At 51.5% G+C, this 16130-nt stretch overlaps 1 protein-coding gene across 16 annotated transcripts in view; it reads right to left on the bottom strand.

The window, feature by feature from the left end:
- LOC142490133 (guanylate cyclase soluble subunit beta-2-like) overlaps positions 1–16130 on the bottom strand; it is a 431574-nt gene that overhangs the window by 172931 nt on the left and 242513 nt on the right. For 3 of the 16 annotated variants that reach the window (XM_075591977.1, XM_075591963.1, XM_075591961.1), the window contains exons 1-2: positions 6424–6534; positions 92–165 (exon numbers count right to left, since the gene is read on the bottom strand). The exons of 1 other annotated variant lie outside the window; for it this stretch is intronic. In XM_075591977.1, coding sequence (XP_075448092.1) covers positions 92–165; positions 6424–6513 — 164 coding nt within the window. In that variant the 5' untranslated portion in view covers positions 6514–6534. Of the gene's footprint in view, positions 1–91; positions 166–442; positions 629–1222; positions 1526–1564; positions 1691–2095; positions 2327–6423; positions 6572–16130 lie in introns of those variants that run through there. 12 more of the 16 variants (XM_075591971.1, XM_075591967.1, XM_075591970.1 and 9 more) reach the window with 12 other exon arrangements.

Here is a 16130-nt window from a genome sequence, read left to right on the forward strand (position 1 = left end):
TGTATCCCTAAATTTCAGTTTAATTTAAAGGTTTCACAGGTAAATATATATACATAACACCGCCAACATGTGTATAAGAGAAGATACTCACTTCAATTGTTCCCATATATCCTCCCCAAATTTTTCAATTACAAGAGATTTCAAGCAGGTATTGATAAATCCATACTACAAAATGAATAATACAAATTATTGAATTTTTGCATACAAGTAAGCAATTAAGCAACACACAAGATTTCAATGTAACATTACATGCAATGTTCTAATGGGAATTACAATTAATTAAAATACAAACAATACAGTATATTACATCAAATATGACATGTCACAATATCATGTTAATTGTTTTAAGTTACAATATTTAAGTCATTATCTCGTCCAAATGTTATACATTCCTGTGTATGCAATGATTTGTAAAAGTATAGGCATTAAAAGAGAGTCCTACCATGGTTGTAATAATTGAATACGTGAAGCTGCTCTCTCCAGATGGGTTGTTAGTGGATTGACTTAATATCCTTCTGTGCCACCCTTGTTAGTGCTCAGACTAAAACAAGAGCACAGATTTTATTCTGCAGTGTACAGTACGTCTAAAAATACCTCTCTACAGGAAAACTCAGGAGAACATGCTCACCTAAGGGAAAAAGAAGTATGATCCCCATTGGTTTAATCAAGATTTCTAGGATAATTTGTCAAATATTTACAACGGACTTACCTTTGTCTGATTTTCTTTATTCAGATAAATTGTTTTAACCTGTTACACATCCACATTGCTATAAACTCACTTTGGTTGTATAAGCAAATGCAATTTCAAATATTGGATTTGCATTGCATTCCTTGGGATTATGTAAAAACACAAACAAGTGACACAGTGTAATATGAAACACTAACAAATCTTTCCCTGCAGCCTGGCAAATCTCTCACCCATAGAGAGAATATGTCCAGGAGAAAGAAAATACCAATGGCGCAATCAGATAATGATAAAGTGATTGCTGGAGCACACTTAAGAGAAATCCAGGTTGGGATCCATTCAGGGAGAATACTGTAGATCTATCAAACCCAATGCTGTGTTCGGAGGTCTGATAGACCTATTCTCCCTGGGCGAATCCCCACCTGGATTTATCTCTAGTGTGCTCCAGCTATCACTTTATCATTATTCCATTGCGCCATTGCTATTTTCATTTCTGGAGGAATTGTGTTCATTGTTAAATCTGGACTGTTTTTGTACCTTTGCCTACCAAGGAAACTTTGATGCATGATCCTCACTGTCTATTTTTAATCCCAGACTGTGCTCGGTGCACACACTAGGGCACCCAGGATCCAGCACTTAAACATTGGTCTGAGACCAGGCAGCTGACGTTTCGGTTCTGTGTGGGGATACTCTGTGAACATTCGTTCTTTGCATGTCCTGAACACATGTCGGAGAAAAGCCTCGGGAAAGCATTCTACCAAATGAGTAAATGAAACATATTGGGAATTTTGAACAGTACTTCTCATAATTCTGTTTCAAAGTCCACGTGTATACTGTACATGAGTTTTTCTTCCAAATTAAATGATATAGTTGGCATACCATGGTATAGTACGTCATGGCTGTGCTCAATTGGAAAACACATGTTGGACATATTCTTAATTTCTAATTCCACCTCATCATCTCTTTATTATTTTCATACCTGTAATAAATGTATACACATGCTTTCTGAAAGAAGAACAACGAGGAGGCAAATTGTAAGCAAAACTAACACAAATTGTACAGATTGCATTGCGATAAGATTGTGCAGCGTGCGATTTGGGGAGTGCCAATAGGAGAAGATGGATGACACAGATTATAATCACATATATCAAACTCTACGTCTCTGTCCCACTTTTCTATCTCGTATTTGTATCCCAAAAAATCCATCTGGTCAGTAGAGCCTTAAATTTCTCTGGCTCACAATTTGCTTCATATATAAGAAAAACACTTTCTTAAATTTGACGCAAATAGGAAATGGAGCAAAGTTTCAATACAAACTTAAATTCACACTTTCTTTACGCTGATATATGATCCCCATTAGTTTTATCAAGATTTCTAGGATAAATTGGCAAATATTAATAAAGGACTTACCGTTGTCTGATTTTCTTTATTCAGTCATATTGTTTTAACCTGTTACACATATCACATTGCTAAAAGCTCACTTTGGTTGTATAAGGAATTGTACTTTCAAATGTAATTGATAAAGAAACTCCAAATGTATTGTACACAATTCAATAATTCCGCACTCGTGCTGTCTTCAAGGTTCTCTAAGAAAAGCAATCCCTTCGCTGCCAGGCGCATGGAGTCACTCCCCACAGTCTCCTGAATGAGATAACCGAATGGGTACACCTCAGAAAAAAACGAAAAACAATATGCGCACAGCGCACCAGGGATTAGCCGCGTAATTAGAATATTCATTCAGATCTCACAGGATCTAACAGGCTAAATCACCAGCATAAAAATCAGCATAAAAATCAGTATATAAACTGCGGGCCAAAAAATATAATATAGCTATAAGGTGAGGGAGGGAGAGAGAGAGGTGAGGGGGGGGGGGGGGAAAGAGAGGGGAAGAGAGATGTGAGGTGAGGGGGGGAAAGAGAGAGGTGAGGGGGGGGGGGGGAAAGAGAGGGGAAGAGAGATGTGAGGTGAGGGGGGGAAAGAGAGAGGTGAGGGGGGAAAGAGAGGTGAGGGGGGAAAGAGAGAGGTGAGGGGTGAAGATAGAGTTGAGGGGGGAAGAGAGAGGCGGGGGAGAATAGAGAGAAGTGAGGGGGAGGGAGGTGAGGGGGAGGGAGGGAGGTGAACGGCAGAAGAGTGGGTGAGAGGGTAGGGAGGGAGATGAGGGGGAGATGAGAAAGGTTGAGGGGGAAAGGGAGAGACGTGAGGGGGGAGATGAGAGAAGTAAGGGGGAAAAGAGAGAGGTAAAGGGGGGAAGAGAGAGAGGTAAGTGGGGAAGAGAGAGAGGTAAAGGGGGGAAGAGAGAGAGGTGAGGGGGGAATAAGAGAGGTGAGGGGGGAGGGAGAGAGGTGAGGGGGGAGAGAGGTGATGGGGAATAAGAGAGAGTGTTTAGGGGGGAAGAGGGATAGGTGAGGGGGATAAGAGAGAGAGCTGAGGGGGAAGAGAGAGGTGAGGAGAAATATGCGAGAGGTGAGGGGGAAGAGAGAGTGGTGAGGGGGGATAAGAGAGAGAGACGAGGGGGGATATGAGAGAGGTGAGGGTCAAGAGAGAGTGGTGAGGGGGGATAAGAGAGAGAGGCGAGGGGGGATACGAGAGAGGTGAGGGGGAAGAGTGGTGAGGGGGGATAAGAGAGAGAGGTGATGGGGAAGAGAGATAGGTGAGGGGGAAAAGAGAAGTGAGGGGTGGGGGGAGAAGGGGCAGGGAGGGAGGTGAGGGGGAGGGTGGTGAGGGGGCACGGAGGGAGGTGAGGGGGGAGAGAAAAGAGAGAGGTGAGGGGCAGAAAAGAGAGACGTGAAGGGGAGAAGAGTGAGAGAGGTGAAGGGGAGAAGAGTGGGGGAGGGGGAAGGGAGAGAGGTGAGGGGGGAGAGGAGAGAGTTGAGGGGGGAAAGAGAGAAAGGTGAGGGAGGAGAGAGGTGAGGGGGGAATAAGAGAGAGAGTTTAGGGGGGATACGAGAGAGGTGAGGGTAAGAGAGAGTGGTGAGGGGGTAAGAGAGAGAGAGGTGAGGGAGGATAAGAGAGAGAGCTGAGGGGGATAAGAGAGAGAGCTGAGGGGGATAAGAGAGAGAGAGGTGAGGGGGGATAAGAGAGAGAGTGGTGAGGGGGGTAAGAGAAAGAGAGGTGAGGGGGGATAAGAGAGAGAGCTGAGGGGGATAAGAGAGAGAGCTGAGGGGGATAAGAGAGAGAGCTGATGGGGAAGAGAGAGAGGTGAGGGGGGATAAGAGAGAGTTGAGGGGGGATAAGAGAGAGTTGAGGGGGGATACGAGAGGTGAGGGGGAAGAGAGAGTGGTGAGGGGGGATAAGAGAGAGGTGAGGGGGGATACGAGAGAGGTGAGGGGGAAGAGAGAGTGGTGACGGAGGATAAGAGAGAGAGGTGATGGGGATGAGAGATAGGTGAGGAGGGCGGAAGAGAGAGATGAGGGAGAAAAGAGGTGAGGGGTGGGGGAGAGGAGGGGGGTGAAGAGAGAGGGATGGGGTAGAAGAGAGAGTGGTGAGGTGGGAAAAGAGAGGTGAGGGGGAGAATAGAGAGGTGAGGGGTGAAGATAGAGTTGAGGGGGGAAGAGAGAGGCGGGGGAGAATAGAGAGAGGTGAGGGGGAGGGAGGTGAGGGGGAGGGAGGGAGGTGAGCGGCAGAAGAGTGGGTGAGAGGGTAGGGAGGGAGATGAGGGGGAGATGAGAAAGGTTGAGGGGGAAAGGGAGAGACGTGAGGGGGGAGATGAGAGAAGTAAGGGGGGAAAGAGGGAGGTAAAGGGGGGAAGAGAGAGAGGTAAGTGGGGAAGAGAGAGAGGTAAAGGGGGGAAGAGAGAGAGGTGAGGGGGGAATAAGAGAGGTGAGGGGGGAGGGAGAGAGGTGAGGGGGGAGAGAGGTGATGGGGAATAAGAGAGAGTGTTTAGGGGGGAAGAGGGATAGGTGAGGGGGATAAGAGAGAGAGCTGAGGGGGAAGAGAGAGGTGAGGAGAAATATGCGAGAGGTGAGGGGAAAGAGAGAGTGGTGAGGGGGGATAAGAGAGAGAGACGAGGGGGGATATGAGAGAGGTGAGGGTCAAGAGAGAGTGGTGAGGGGGGATAAGAGAGAGAGGCGAGGGGGGATACGAGAGAGGTGAGGGGGAAGAGTGGTGAGGGGGGATAAGAGAGAGAGGTGATGGGGAAGAGAGATAGGTGAGGGGGAAAAGAGAAGTGAGGGGTGGGGGGAGAAGGGGCAGGGAGGTAGGTGAGGGGGAGGGTGGTGAGGGGGCACGGAGGGAGGTGAGGGGGGGGAGAAAAGAGAGAGGTGAGGGGCAGAAAAGAGAGACGTGAAGGGGAGAAGAGTGAGAGAGGTGAAGGGGAGAAGAGTGGGGGAGGGGGAAGGGAGAGAGGTGAGGGGGGAGAGGAGAGAGTTGAGGGGGGAAAGAGAGAAAGGTGAGGGAGGAGAGAGGTGAGGGGGGAATAAGAGAGAGAGTTTAGGGGGGATACGAGAGAGGTGAGGGTAAGAGAGAGTGGTGAGGGGGTAAGAGAGAGAGAGGTGAGGGAGGATAAGAGAGAGAGCTGAGGGGGATAAGAGAGAGAGCTGAGGGGGATAAGAGAGAGAGAGGTGAGGGGGGATAAGAGAGAGAGTGGTGAGGGGGGTAAGAGAAAGAGAGGTGAGGGGGGATAATAGAGAGAGCTGAGGGGGATAAGAGAGAGAGCTGAGGGGGATAAGAGAGAGAGCTGATGGGGAAGAGAGAGAGGTGAGGGGGGATAAGAGAGAGTTGAGGGGGGATAAGAGAGAGTTGAGGGGGGATACGAGAGGTGAGGGGGAAGAGAGAGTGGTGAGGGGGGATAAGAGAGAGGTGAGGGGGGATACGAGAGAGGTGAGGGGGAAGAGAGAGTGGTGACGGAGGATAAGAGAGAGAGGTGATGGGGATGAGAGATAGGTGAGGAGGGCGGAAGAGAGAGATGAGGGAGAAAAGAGGTGGGGGAGAGGAGGGGGGTGAAGAGAGAGGGATGGGGTAGAAGAGAGAGTGGTGAGGTGGGAAAAGAGAGGTGAGGGGGAGAAGAGAGATGGGGGAAAGGAGATGAGGGGTGAGAGAGAGGTGAGGGGGGAGAAAGAGGTGTGAGGATTAAGAGAGAGAGGTTAGGGGGAAGAGGGGTGAGGGGGGAAAAGCGAGAGAGGTGAGGGGGATGAGTTTGCGGTGATGGGGGAAGAGAGAGTGGCGAGGGGGGCAAGAGAGGTGAGGGGGGAAGAAAGAGAGGTGAGGGGGATAAGAGAGAGAGGTGAGGGGGGATACAAGAGAAAGGTGAGGGGGAATAGAGAGTGGTGAAGGGGTATAAGAGAGAGAGGAGATGGGGAAGAGAGATAGGTGAGGAGAGGGGAATAGAGAGGTGAGGGGGGGATGAGGAGGGGGTGAAGAGAGAGAGGGGTGAGGGGGAAGAGAGAAGTGAGGGGTGGGGGAGAGGAGGGGGTGAAGAGAGGAAGGTGAGGGGGGAGAGAGAGAGAGGTGAGGTGGGAAGAGAGAGGTGAAGGGGAAGAGAGAGAGGTGAGGGGGAGAAGAGAGAGAGGTGAGGGGGAGAGAGGTGATGGGGAGAAGAGAGAGGGTAAGAGGTTGAGGTGAGGAAGAGGTGGGGGGGGAGAGAAATAGGTGAAGGGAGGAGAAATGGGGGCATGGTGGGCTGGGAGGAGTGGAGGGAGAGAATAGGGGAGGGGGATAAGTGAGTGGAGGAGAGATGGGAGAGAGAAGTGGCGGGACAGTGATTTTAACTACAAACAAAATAAAAAGCAAATAATAGTTACCTCAGCACTGGACCCGCCAGCTCCTGACAGCACTAGCAGCTGTGAGAGGAGCAGCCTGCACGTGCTGTGTGAGAGAGAGGCTGCACACATTATGCTGCCCAGAGAGGAGTGGACTGGTAACCGTTTAAAATTTGGCAGTTTTTCATTTCAAATTCTCAGCACGTGGCCATGCATCTCTGAGAGCTGAATTGGCAAGTTGCCAAAAAAAGAGGTGAGGGGGGAGGGAGGGAGAGAGAGGGGTGAGGGGGATAGAGAGAGTGAAGGGGGGAAGAGAGAGAGGAGGGGGAAGAGCGAGGGGAGGGGGAGAAAAGAGAGGTGAGGGGGGAAGGGGAGAGAGGTGAGGGGAGAGAGGGTAGGGGGAGATAGAGGTGAGGGGGGAGAGAGAGATGAGGGGGGGAGAGGTGGGGGGAGAGGATGAGGTGAGGGGGAAAGAGAGAGGTGAGGGGGGAAGAGATAGAGGTGAGTTGGGAAAGAGAAAGGTGAGGAGGGAAGAGAGAGGTGAGGGGTTTGGGAGAGAGGAGAGGGAGAAGAGAGAGAGGTGAGGGGGGGAAGAGAGAGGTTAGGGGTGAAGAGAGAGAGGGTTGAGGGGGGAGAGAACTGAGTGGGGAAGAGAGAGAGTTGAGGGGGGAGATAGAAGTCAGGGGGAAGAGAAGGAGGTGAGTGGGGATGGAGGTGAAGGAGAGATAGTTGAGGGGAGGAAGAAGAGAGAGAGGTGGGGGGAGAGAGAGGTGATGGGGAGCGAGAAGTGAGAGGGGAAGAGAGAGGTGAGGGTGGTGAGAGAGAGAGGTGAGGGGGGGGAGAGACATGAGGGGGGAGGAGAGAGAGGTGAGGGGGGAGGAGAGAGAGGTGAGGGGGAGGAGAGAGAGGTGAGGGGGGAGGAGAGAGAGGTGAGGGGGAGGAGAGAGAGGTGAGGGGGGAGAGGTAGAGGTGAGGAGGGAAGAGAGAGGTGAGAGGGTTGGAAAGAGAGGTGAGGGGAGAGAGAGGTGAGGGTGGTGAGAGAGAGGTGAGGGGGGAGAGACATGAGGGGGGAGGAGAGAGAGGTGAGGTGGGGAAAAGAAAGGGGAGGAGGGAAGAGAGAGTGAGAGAGGTGAGGGGGGAAGAAAGGTGAGGGGGAGAGAGGTGAGTGGGAAAAGAAAAGTGAGGGGGTTGGGAGAAAGGAGGGGGGAGAGAGAGGTGAGGGGGGAGAGATAAGGGGGGAATAAGAGAGGCGAGGAGGAAGAGAGAGAGCGAGGTGAGGGGGGAAGAGAAGGAGGTGTGAGGTGGAGAGGTGAAGGAGAGATAGTTGAGGGAGGAAGAAGAAAGTGGGGAAGAGAGAGAGGTGAGTGGGGAGAGAAAGCTGAGGAGGGAAGAGAGAGGTGAGGGGGAAGTGATAGAGATGAATGGGGGAAGAGATAGAGGTGAGGAGGGAAGAGAGAGAGATGTGGGGGTTGAAAAGAGAGGTGAGGGGGGGGGGTGTAACAAGGACTTATCCCTTTTAGGAATCTTGCATTTAATCCAGGGGGGGGGGGGAGAGATGAGGGGCTGAGAGAAAGAGGTGAGTGTGGAGACAGAGGTGGGGGGAGGGAGTGAGGTGGGAGGGGAAGAGATAGAGGTGAGGTGGGAAAGAGAAAGGTGAGGAGGGAAGAGAGAAGTGAGGGGTTTGGGAGAGAGGAGGGGGTGAAGAGAGAGAAGTGAGAGGAGAGGAGAGAGAAGTGAGGGGGAGAGGTGAGGGGGGAGAAAAGAGAGGTTAGGGGTGAAGAAAGAGAGGCGAGGGGGAAGAGAGAGAAGTGAGGGGGGAACAGAGTGTTGAGGTGGGAAACAGGAGAGGGGAAGAGAGAGTGTTGAGGGGGGAAAAGATAGAGGTGAAGGGGGAAGAGGTGAGGAGGGAAGAGAGATAGAGGTGAGGGGGTTGAAAAGAGAGGTGAAGGGGTGAGAGATAGAGAGGTAAGGGTGGTGAGAGAGTGGTGAGAGAAGTGAGCTTCCCCCCAGCCCCCTTGTCAGCCCGCGGGGCGGGAGATGGGAGCGGGAATGTCCCCGCTTCCCCCCGGTCCCCGTGTCAGCCCGCGGGGCGGGAGATGGGAGCGGGAATGTCCCCGCTTCCCCCCGGTCCCCGTGTCAGCCCGCGGGGCGGGAGATGGGAGCGGGAATGTCCCCGCTTCCCCCCGGTCCCCGTGTCAGCCCGCGGGGCGGGAGATGGGAGCGGGAATGTCCCCTCAGGTCCCCGCTTCCCCCCGGTCCCCGTGTCAGCCTGTGGGCGGGAGATAGGCGCGGGGTGGTGGGGGGGGGAGGGAACGTGGTGGTGGTGGTGCTGGTCGCGGCCTTTCCTCTCTTCCCCCCCCCCCCCGTGTGTGTAGAGAGAGAGTGTGTGTATGTGTGTGTGTGTGTGTGTGTGTGTGTGTATATGGGAGAATGTGTGTGTGTATGGGAGTGTGTGTGTGACACCAGAGGTACCCCCCCAATCAGTCACCCCCTCCCCAACCAGTAGCCCAGTCACCCCCCCCCAGTCAGTCACCCCTCAGTCAGTTAGTCCCCCCCAGTCAGTCAGTCACCTCCCCCAGTCAGTCACCCCCCCCAGTCATTCAGTCACCCCCCCAGTCATTCAGTCACCCCCCCCAGTCATTCAGTCACCCCCCACCCCCAGTCAGTCAGACACCCCCCCCCCAGTCAGTCACCCCCCCGGTCAGTCACCCCCCCGGTCAGTCACCCCCCCGGTCAGTCACCCCCCAGTCAGTCACCCCCCCAGTCAGTCAACCCCCCCAGTCAGTCAGTCACCTCTCTATGGTCTCCCCTCTCGTCTCTCTCCCCCGTCTCGTCTCTCCCCCGTCTCGTTTCTCTCCCCTGTCTCCCCTCTCTCCTCCTCTATCCTCTCTTTCTCTCTCTCTCTCTTTCTCCACTCTCTCTTTCTCTCCTCTCTCCCCTCTCTCCCTTCTCTGTCTCTCTCCCCTCTCTGTCTCTGTCTCTCTCACCTCGCTCTGTCTCTCTCCCCTCTCTCTCTCTGTCTCTCTGTATCTGGATATCTTATTTGCCCTGTATATCTTAACTGCCCTATACTACACCGAAATAACCTATACTGCTTTCTTCCAGATTTGACTCTCAAGCTTCACACGGAAGACATCGGAACCCCCCCTAACCCAGAAGACAGGTAGGGAACACCTCCCCAATGTATAACATTGCGGGAATGAGGGTACCTGGACATTGAGGGACTGCGGATCAGGTAAAATCCCAGGCGGGATTGCTGCTTTAGATATTGTGAAGCGGGGGTATCCAGACACTGGATAAGGGGTTCAGGAAACTAGTCATTCACATCTGCCTTTTTTTGAAGTGAAACTTCTTTAGTGGCACCTCTGATGGGATAAAACTGGATGATGTGGGGCGAAATGTGAAACGGAAGTGACGTCACGTAATGGACGCTACTCCGCTCACACCGCCCCTGTCACATGTTATCGCCGCCGGCGCCGCTCCTAATCGCCGCCGCACCCGCGCACGCACAGTCACACACACGCACACACAGTCACACACGCACACACACACAGTCACACAGTCACGCGCACGCACAGTCACGCGCACGCACAGTCACGCACAGTCGCACGAACAGTCGCACAGTCACACGCACAGTCACACGCACAGTCACACACACACGCACACACAGTCACACAGTCACACGCACACACAGTCGCACGCACAGTCACACAGTCACACAGTCACACGCACACAACACACACGAGGAAATCACGCTTAGTGCAAATACAAGGGATGTGTACGCACATTCTAAGTCAAATTTATTTGCGTTTTGTCAATGAAATTGTATTTTGATTTTTAATTAAAACATCACCAACACAAATACAATTTCTGTGACAAAAGTCAAAGAAGTTTCACTTACTATGCGCGTGCACAGCACACACAGCTTTTTTTTTTTTGTAAATCCGACATATACACACACATACACACACACACGCGCGTAACCAGGACTAATTGTAGTATAATGTAATACAATAAATAAACTTATGTCAAAAACGAATGTTGTTCTTACTAGGAATTTATTCCATTTATTTTTTAAAGCGGGGCAGGACTAGGTGGCGAGTAGATTTTTTTTTCGGCGAGTAGATTTTTGGGTGATTTGTCGACCACTGCTTATGCCTATTAAGAATCTTGCCTCTAATCCAGCAGTGTGCTGCTAATTGCACACCTGCAATCAACCACCCCACCTGCTTAATCAGAACTCTGTTCTGAGAGACAAGAAGGAAGGATTCCTGAGCTCACAATTGGAGCTGACCCAGGAAAGACAGACAGTCCTTAGTGTACACTGGACTGTCCAGAGGACAGATGTCTTGCTCTGCAAAGAGACTGCAGGCTACAGCAAGACAAAGGGGAGAAGATTTCTCAACCTGGATCCTGATATTGCTATAGCATGCAAGGAGAGCAGAGAGGACTTCCCCTACAGCTACAAGATACAGATAAGACTTTCTTTTGGGACTGTTATATATCTGTTTGTATGTATATATATTTGGGGCTCGTAATTAGCTTAGCTAGCCACCCAGTTAGAGAGGGCTGGACTACATGTGTAGATAGTCTCCAAAACGGAGCAGGTTTTTCTTTGGCTTATTTTGAATGCTTTTGATATGTTAATGGGACAGGCGCAATAAAGCCTAATTTAAGTTTCACTTTAAACGGTCTCCATTGCGTACCTCTGAACACATCTGTTACAGGGGGAGATAGGGAGGTGAGGCGGGAGAGAAAGAGGTGAGGGTGAAGAGAGAAACGTGAGGGGGGAGAGAGTGCGGTGAGGGGGGAGAGAGAAAGGTGAGGGGGAGGGAGAGAAGTGTTGGGGGCATAGAGAGGTGAGGGGGAGAAATGGGATTGGGGGCTGGGAGGAGTGGAGGGGGAGAATAGGGGAGGGGGATAGGTGGGTGGAGGAGAGATGGGGGAAAGACGTGTGATGAGAGGAGCGGCAGTGCTGCCGTGCAGCCATGCTGTGTGTGAGGAGAGGAGCGGAGGTGCAGCTGTGCTGTGTGTGAGGAGAGGAGCGGAGGTGCAGCTGTGCTGTGTGAGAGGAGCGGAGGTGCAGCTGTGTGTGAGGAAAGGAGCGGAGGTGCAGCTGTGTGTGAGGAGAGGAGCGGAGGTGCAGCTGTGCTGTGTTAGAGGAGCGGAGGTGCAGCTGTGTGTGAGGAGAGGAGCGGAGGTGCAGCTGTGTATGAGGAGAGGAGCGGGGGTGCAGCTGTGCTGTGTGTGAGGAGAGGAGCGGAGGTGCAGCTGTGCTGTGTGTGAGGAGAGGAGCGGAGGTGCAGCTGTGTGTGAGGAGAGGAGCGGAGGTGCAGCTGTGTGTGAGGAGAGGAGCGGAGGTGCAGCTGTGCTGTGTGTGAGGAGAGGAGAGGAGGTGCAGCTGTGCTGTGTGTGAAGAGAGGAGCGGAGGTGCAGCTGTGTGTGAGGAGAGGAGCGGAGGTGCTGCTGTGCTGTGTGTGAGGAGAGGAGCGGAGGTACAGCTGTGCTGTGTGTGAGGAGAGGAGCGGAGGTGCAGCTGTGCTGTGTGTGAGGAGAGGAGCGGAGGTGCAGCTGTGTGTGAGGAGAGGAGCGGAGGTGCAGCTGTGCTGTGTGTGAGGAGAGGAGCAGAGGTGCAGAGGTGCAGCTGTGTCTGAGGAGAGGAGCGGAGGTGCAGCTGTGCTGTGTGTGAGGAGAGGAGCGGAGGTGCAGCTGTGCTGTGTGTGAGGAGAGGAGCGGAGGTGCAGCTGTGCTGTGTGTGAGGAGAGGAGCGGAGGTGCAGCTGTGCTGTGTGAGGAGCGGAGGTGCAGCTGTGTGTGAGGAGAGGAGCGGAGGTGCAGCTGTGCTGTGTGTGAGGAGAGGAGCGGAGGTGCAGCTGTGTGTGAGGAGAGGAGCGGAGGTGCAGCTGTGCTGTGTGTGAGGAGAGGAGCGGAGGTGCAGCTGTGTGTGAGGAGAGGAGCGGAGGTGCAGCTGTGCTGTGTGTGAGGAGAGGAGCGGAGGTGCAGCTGTGTGTGAGGAGAGGAGCGGAGGTGCAGCTGTGCTGTGTGTGGGGAGAGGAGCGGAGGTGCAGCCGTGAGAGATATGAGCCTGCATATGCTGCCGTGCTGGGTCAGGATAGGAGCGGACTGGTAACAGTTTAAAATTTGGCAGTTTTTCATTTCAAATTCTCTGCGCGCGGCCCTGCATCTCTGAGAGCTGAATTGACAAGTTGCCAAAAAAAGAGGTGAGGGGGGGAGAGAGAGGTAAGGGGGTAGAGAGAGAGAGAGTGGGGAGGAGGAAGAGAGACAGGAGGGGGTAGAGAGAGAGGGGAGGGAGGAGAGAGAGGGGGGAGGGGGAGAAGAGAGGTGAGGGTGTAAGTGAAATGTGAGGGGTGAGGAGAGAAAGGTGAGAGGGGGGGAATAAGAGAGAGGTGAGGAGGGTGAAGAGAGAGAGGTGAGGGAATAATGAATAATGCCCAGAATTTTAACCAATCAGAGAGCAGGGATTTCAATAATGCCTGGAATTTTACAGTTTTAGCTTATAATATTATAATAATAATAATATTCCTGTACTGACACCTACTGGTAATACATAATTATTGACCACTACAAACAGTATGTTAGTATGTTACGTTAATGAAAATGAAGAAAAACCTGGCGCCAAATAGTCAGTGGAATGTCCTGTACTCCTCAAGGGATCTGCACACTTGCTCGACAGACCATGCAAAGAAAAGAACACAAACAAACAAAAATCATAGCGCAACACTGTAGGGTAAGCAGTACTGCACTAATACACACAAACAGTTAAGAATCCTAGCGATTATTAAAATATTTATTTATTAAAAAGAACTATGCCAAGACCGACAATGGCAAATACAAAGAACCGCAGGTCATCCGGAGCACAAAAATTGGAGCCCTACTTACATACAGCAAGGTTTAAGCTCGCATGGTAGGAACAAGTCCTAGGTAGAGATGATCTCCCTGGCGGGTGATGCCTCTGCTCCACTGCGGCTCAGACACCAGTCAGTCCTTACGATGGTAACCGGAACAGCTCCTGAGGAAGTAGAGTGACATCTACGAAACGCGTAGGGCTAGTGGCACAGCCACTATTTGACTGACTTTGGACGTTTAAGTACAATTGGCCTTGGAGCCCAACTTTCCCTTCAGCCTGCCAGCTGTTCCTTTAAGGCAACGGGCACTATCGCGCGCGGGCGCGCAGAGACTTCCTGTTGCTCCGTAGGAGGAAGTGAGGCGTGTGTCTACACGCGGTGCAGAGCTGTGGACCCCGCACACCAGCCCCCACGGCCGGAGCTGTTCCGGTTACCATCGTAAGGACTGACTGGTGTCTGAGCCGCAGTGGAGCAGAGGCATCACCCGCCAGGGAGATCATCTCTACCTAGGACTTGTTCCTACCATGCGAGCTTAAACCTTGCTGTATGTAAGTAGGGCTCCAATTTTTGTGCTCCGGATGACCTGCGGTTCTTTGTATTTGCCATTGTCGGTCTTGGCATAGTTCTTTTTAATAAATAAATATTTTAATAATCGCTAGGATTCTTAACTGTTTGTGTGTATTAGTGCAGTACTGCTTACCCTACAGTGTTGCGCTATGATTTTTGTTTGTTTGTGTTCTTTTCTTTGCATGGTCTGTCGAGCAAGTGTGCGGATCCCTTGAGGAGTACAGGACATTCCACTGACTATTTGGCGCCAGGTTTTTCTTCATTTTGGTTTATTCTGTTAGTACTGGCAGTATCACCGGGCAGCCATCCTTTATTATAAGTTTTTTAATATCACACTGTGTATTACACTTTAGCGCTAGTTCACATTTTTTTCTTCACCATGTTACGTTAATGATAATACATTGGGTGCCGCTGTAGTCCAGGGGTGCGCAAACTTTTGCTCCTGCGCCCCAGCCTATTGTCCGCCGGTGCTCGCTTACCCCCCCTTTCGCTCAGCGCGGAGTCAAATGGCACGCGGAGGTCATGTGACGCCGCGTTATCTTGGAGACGCTCCCAGACGCTGGCTGAAGCAAGGTAAGTTGAGGTTCCAGAGGCCTCACGCGATCCCCCAACATTTCATTTAAATGCCTTGGGAAAGAGCGCAGTGCCTCTGCAACCACCCATGCCGCTCATGGCTACGCCTCCGCCACGCCCCTGTCGCTCTCCCAAGGTCTCCTGCACCAAATACTTATAGCGACGGCGATGTGTGACGTCAGCGGTCGTGAACACGTCGCCATCACCGTCACTAAAAGCCTGCGCCTGTCTGCTGACGGTGCGCAGCGCCAAAACAAGTACATGTAGTCCGTCGCGGGTGGCCATAGTGGGCACGACCGCACTGTGTAGCGACAGGGAGACCAAAATCGCTGTACTCTATGGATTTTGTGATACACAGAGACGGCCGCATCACGTGACTGGCGGCAAGCCGATTATATCTCCATCTTGCCTTTTGTGCCTTCCCCCTTGCTGACGTCACTGACCCTTGCTGCCAGCGAAATCGCACTACTTCAGTAGATGGTAGATCTGCTTGGTAATGGGTGTTACTGGTTCTGTGGTGCTAACCTGTTTGGGGACACAGGAGGCCTAAGCCTCCGCTCATAGGGAGCTTGGGGTGCAAGATGCAGCACCTCCACCTGTGAGGATCCCACCACAGATGAGATGATCCCTCACAGGAACCTATATATATCTTGTGACTAACCACTCACACAACAGTATAAACATTAGAATACTTTACCAGCAGGGTCTCACATAACACATATGCATAATAACACAACACAGCAATAAGAACAGTAGTAATACCAGCACCCTCCCCTCTCCTCTTACTGGGAGAATACAACTCTATCCCCAACACCCCTGGGGTAGTATACGTCCGCCCAAGGTCATAGGGTGTGTGTGAGGTAGCGCTAACCCCTGATGTCGTTGGTGCATGGTGGGTACCACTTTCCCTTTGGAATCCTCAACAACGGTAGCCTCCCTCTTAGGAGACAGGCATCTGCGGTGTCCCACGATGTGGGGCATCTAAATAAACTCTCCTCGCTCCTTACGACCTAGCACATCCCGGGGTATGTATCCCTTGCTCTGTGTCAGAGTTCAAGGGAATAAAGTTCTTAGTCTGCCTCTGCCTCCTCAGATTCAGTCTGAGGAGCTGTATAAACGCCCCTAGAATTGTGGCTGAATACTCTGCTACACATATCTCCATCAAGTTCAACCTATGCTAAATTTAGGAGATTGCTCATGAAATGTTGAGCTGCACGTTGTTCATCAGAGGGCAAACTAATACTACAACACTACGAGCAACCAATAAGCAAAACTTGAACGACTTGCTTCAAACAGAAATCTGTGTGATTGTCGAGTTGAAATTAGCATAATTTTGCCGTAACTACCTAAAGTAAAGGGCACGCAAAGCCTAGAAGTTAGTTTTAATAAGCGATGATTTTATGGAATTTTAAAGAAGCACATAGTTGCATATAATTAATCAAATAATAATATAGTTAACAGGATTTTGCTCCTAACCGATTGGCAATATATGCCATTACATTGGTAAAAACAAAGGATTAATTATTGATGTATATTTATGTAACTCCCTGTGTCTGTCCGGCAATAACAGAACACTGCCCCCTAGCATGTTCCTCTCCATGGACATATGACTATGCTAAGCCAGTAAGAAGGCTGTGAATGAGATGGGACTATGAGGGGGGCCATGAGCTGAGGAAGTGAGGCTGTGTCAGAGCCTCCTGTGCAGAGGGACCTGTGTGTGTTCCACATGGGAGCAGGAGAGTTA

This window comes from Ascaphus truei, chromosome 3, assembly GCF_040206685.1.
Source record: "Ascaphus truei isolate aAscTru1 chromosome 3, aAscTru1.hap1, whole genome shotgun sequence".
NCBI lineage: Eukaryota > Metazoa > Chordata > Amphibia > Anura > Ascaphidae > Ascaphus > Ascaphus truei.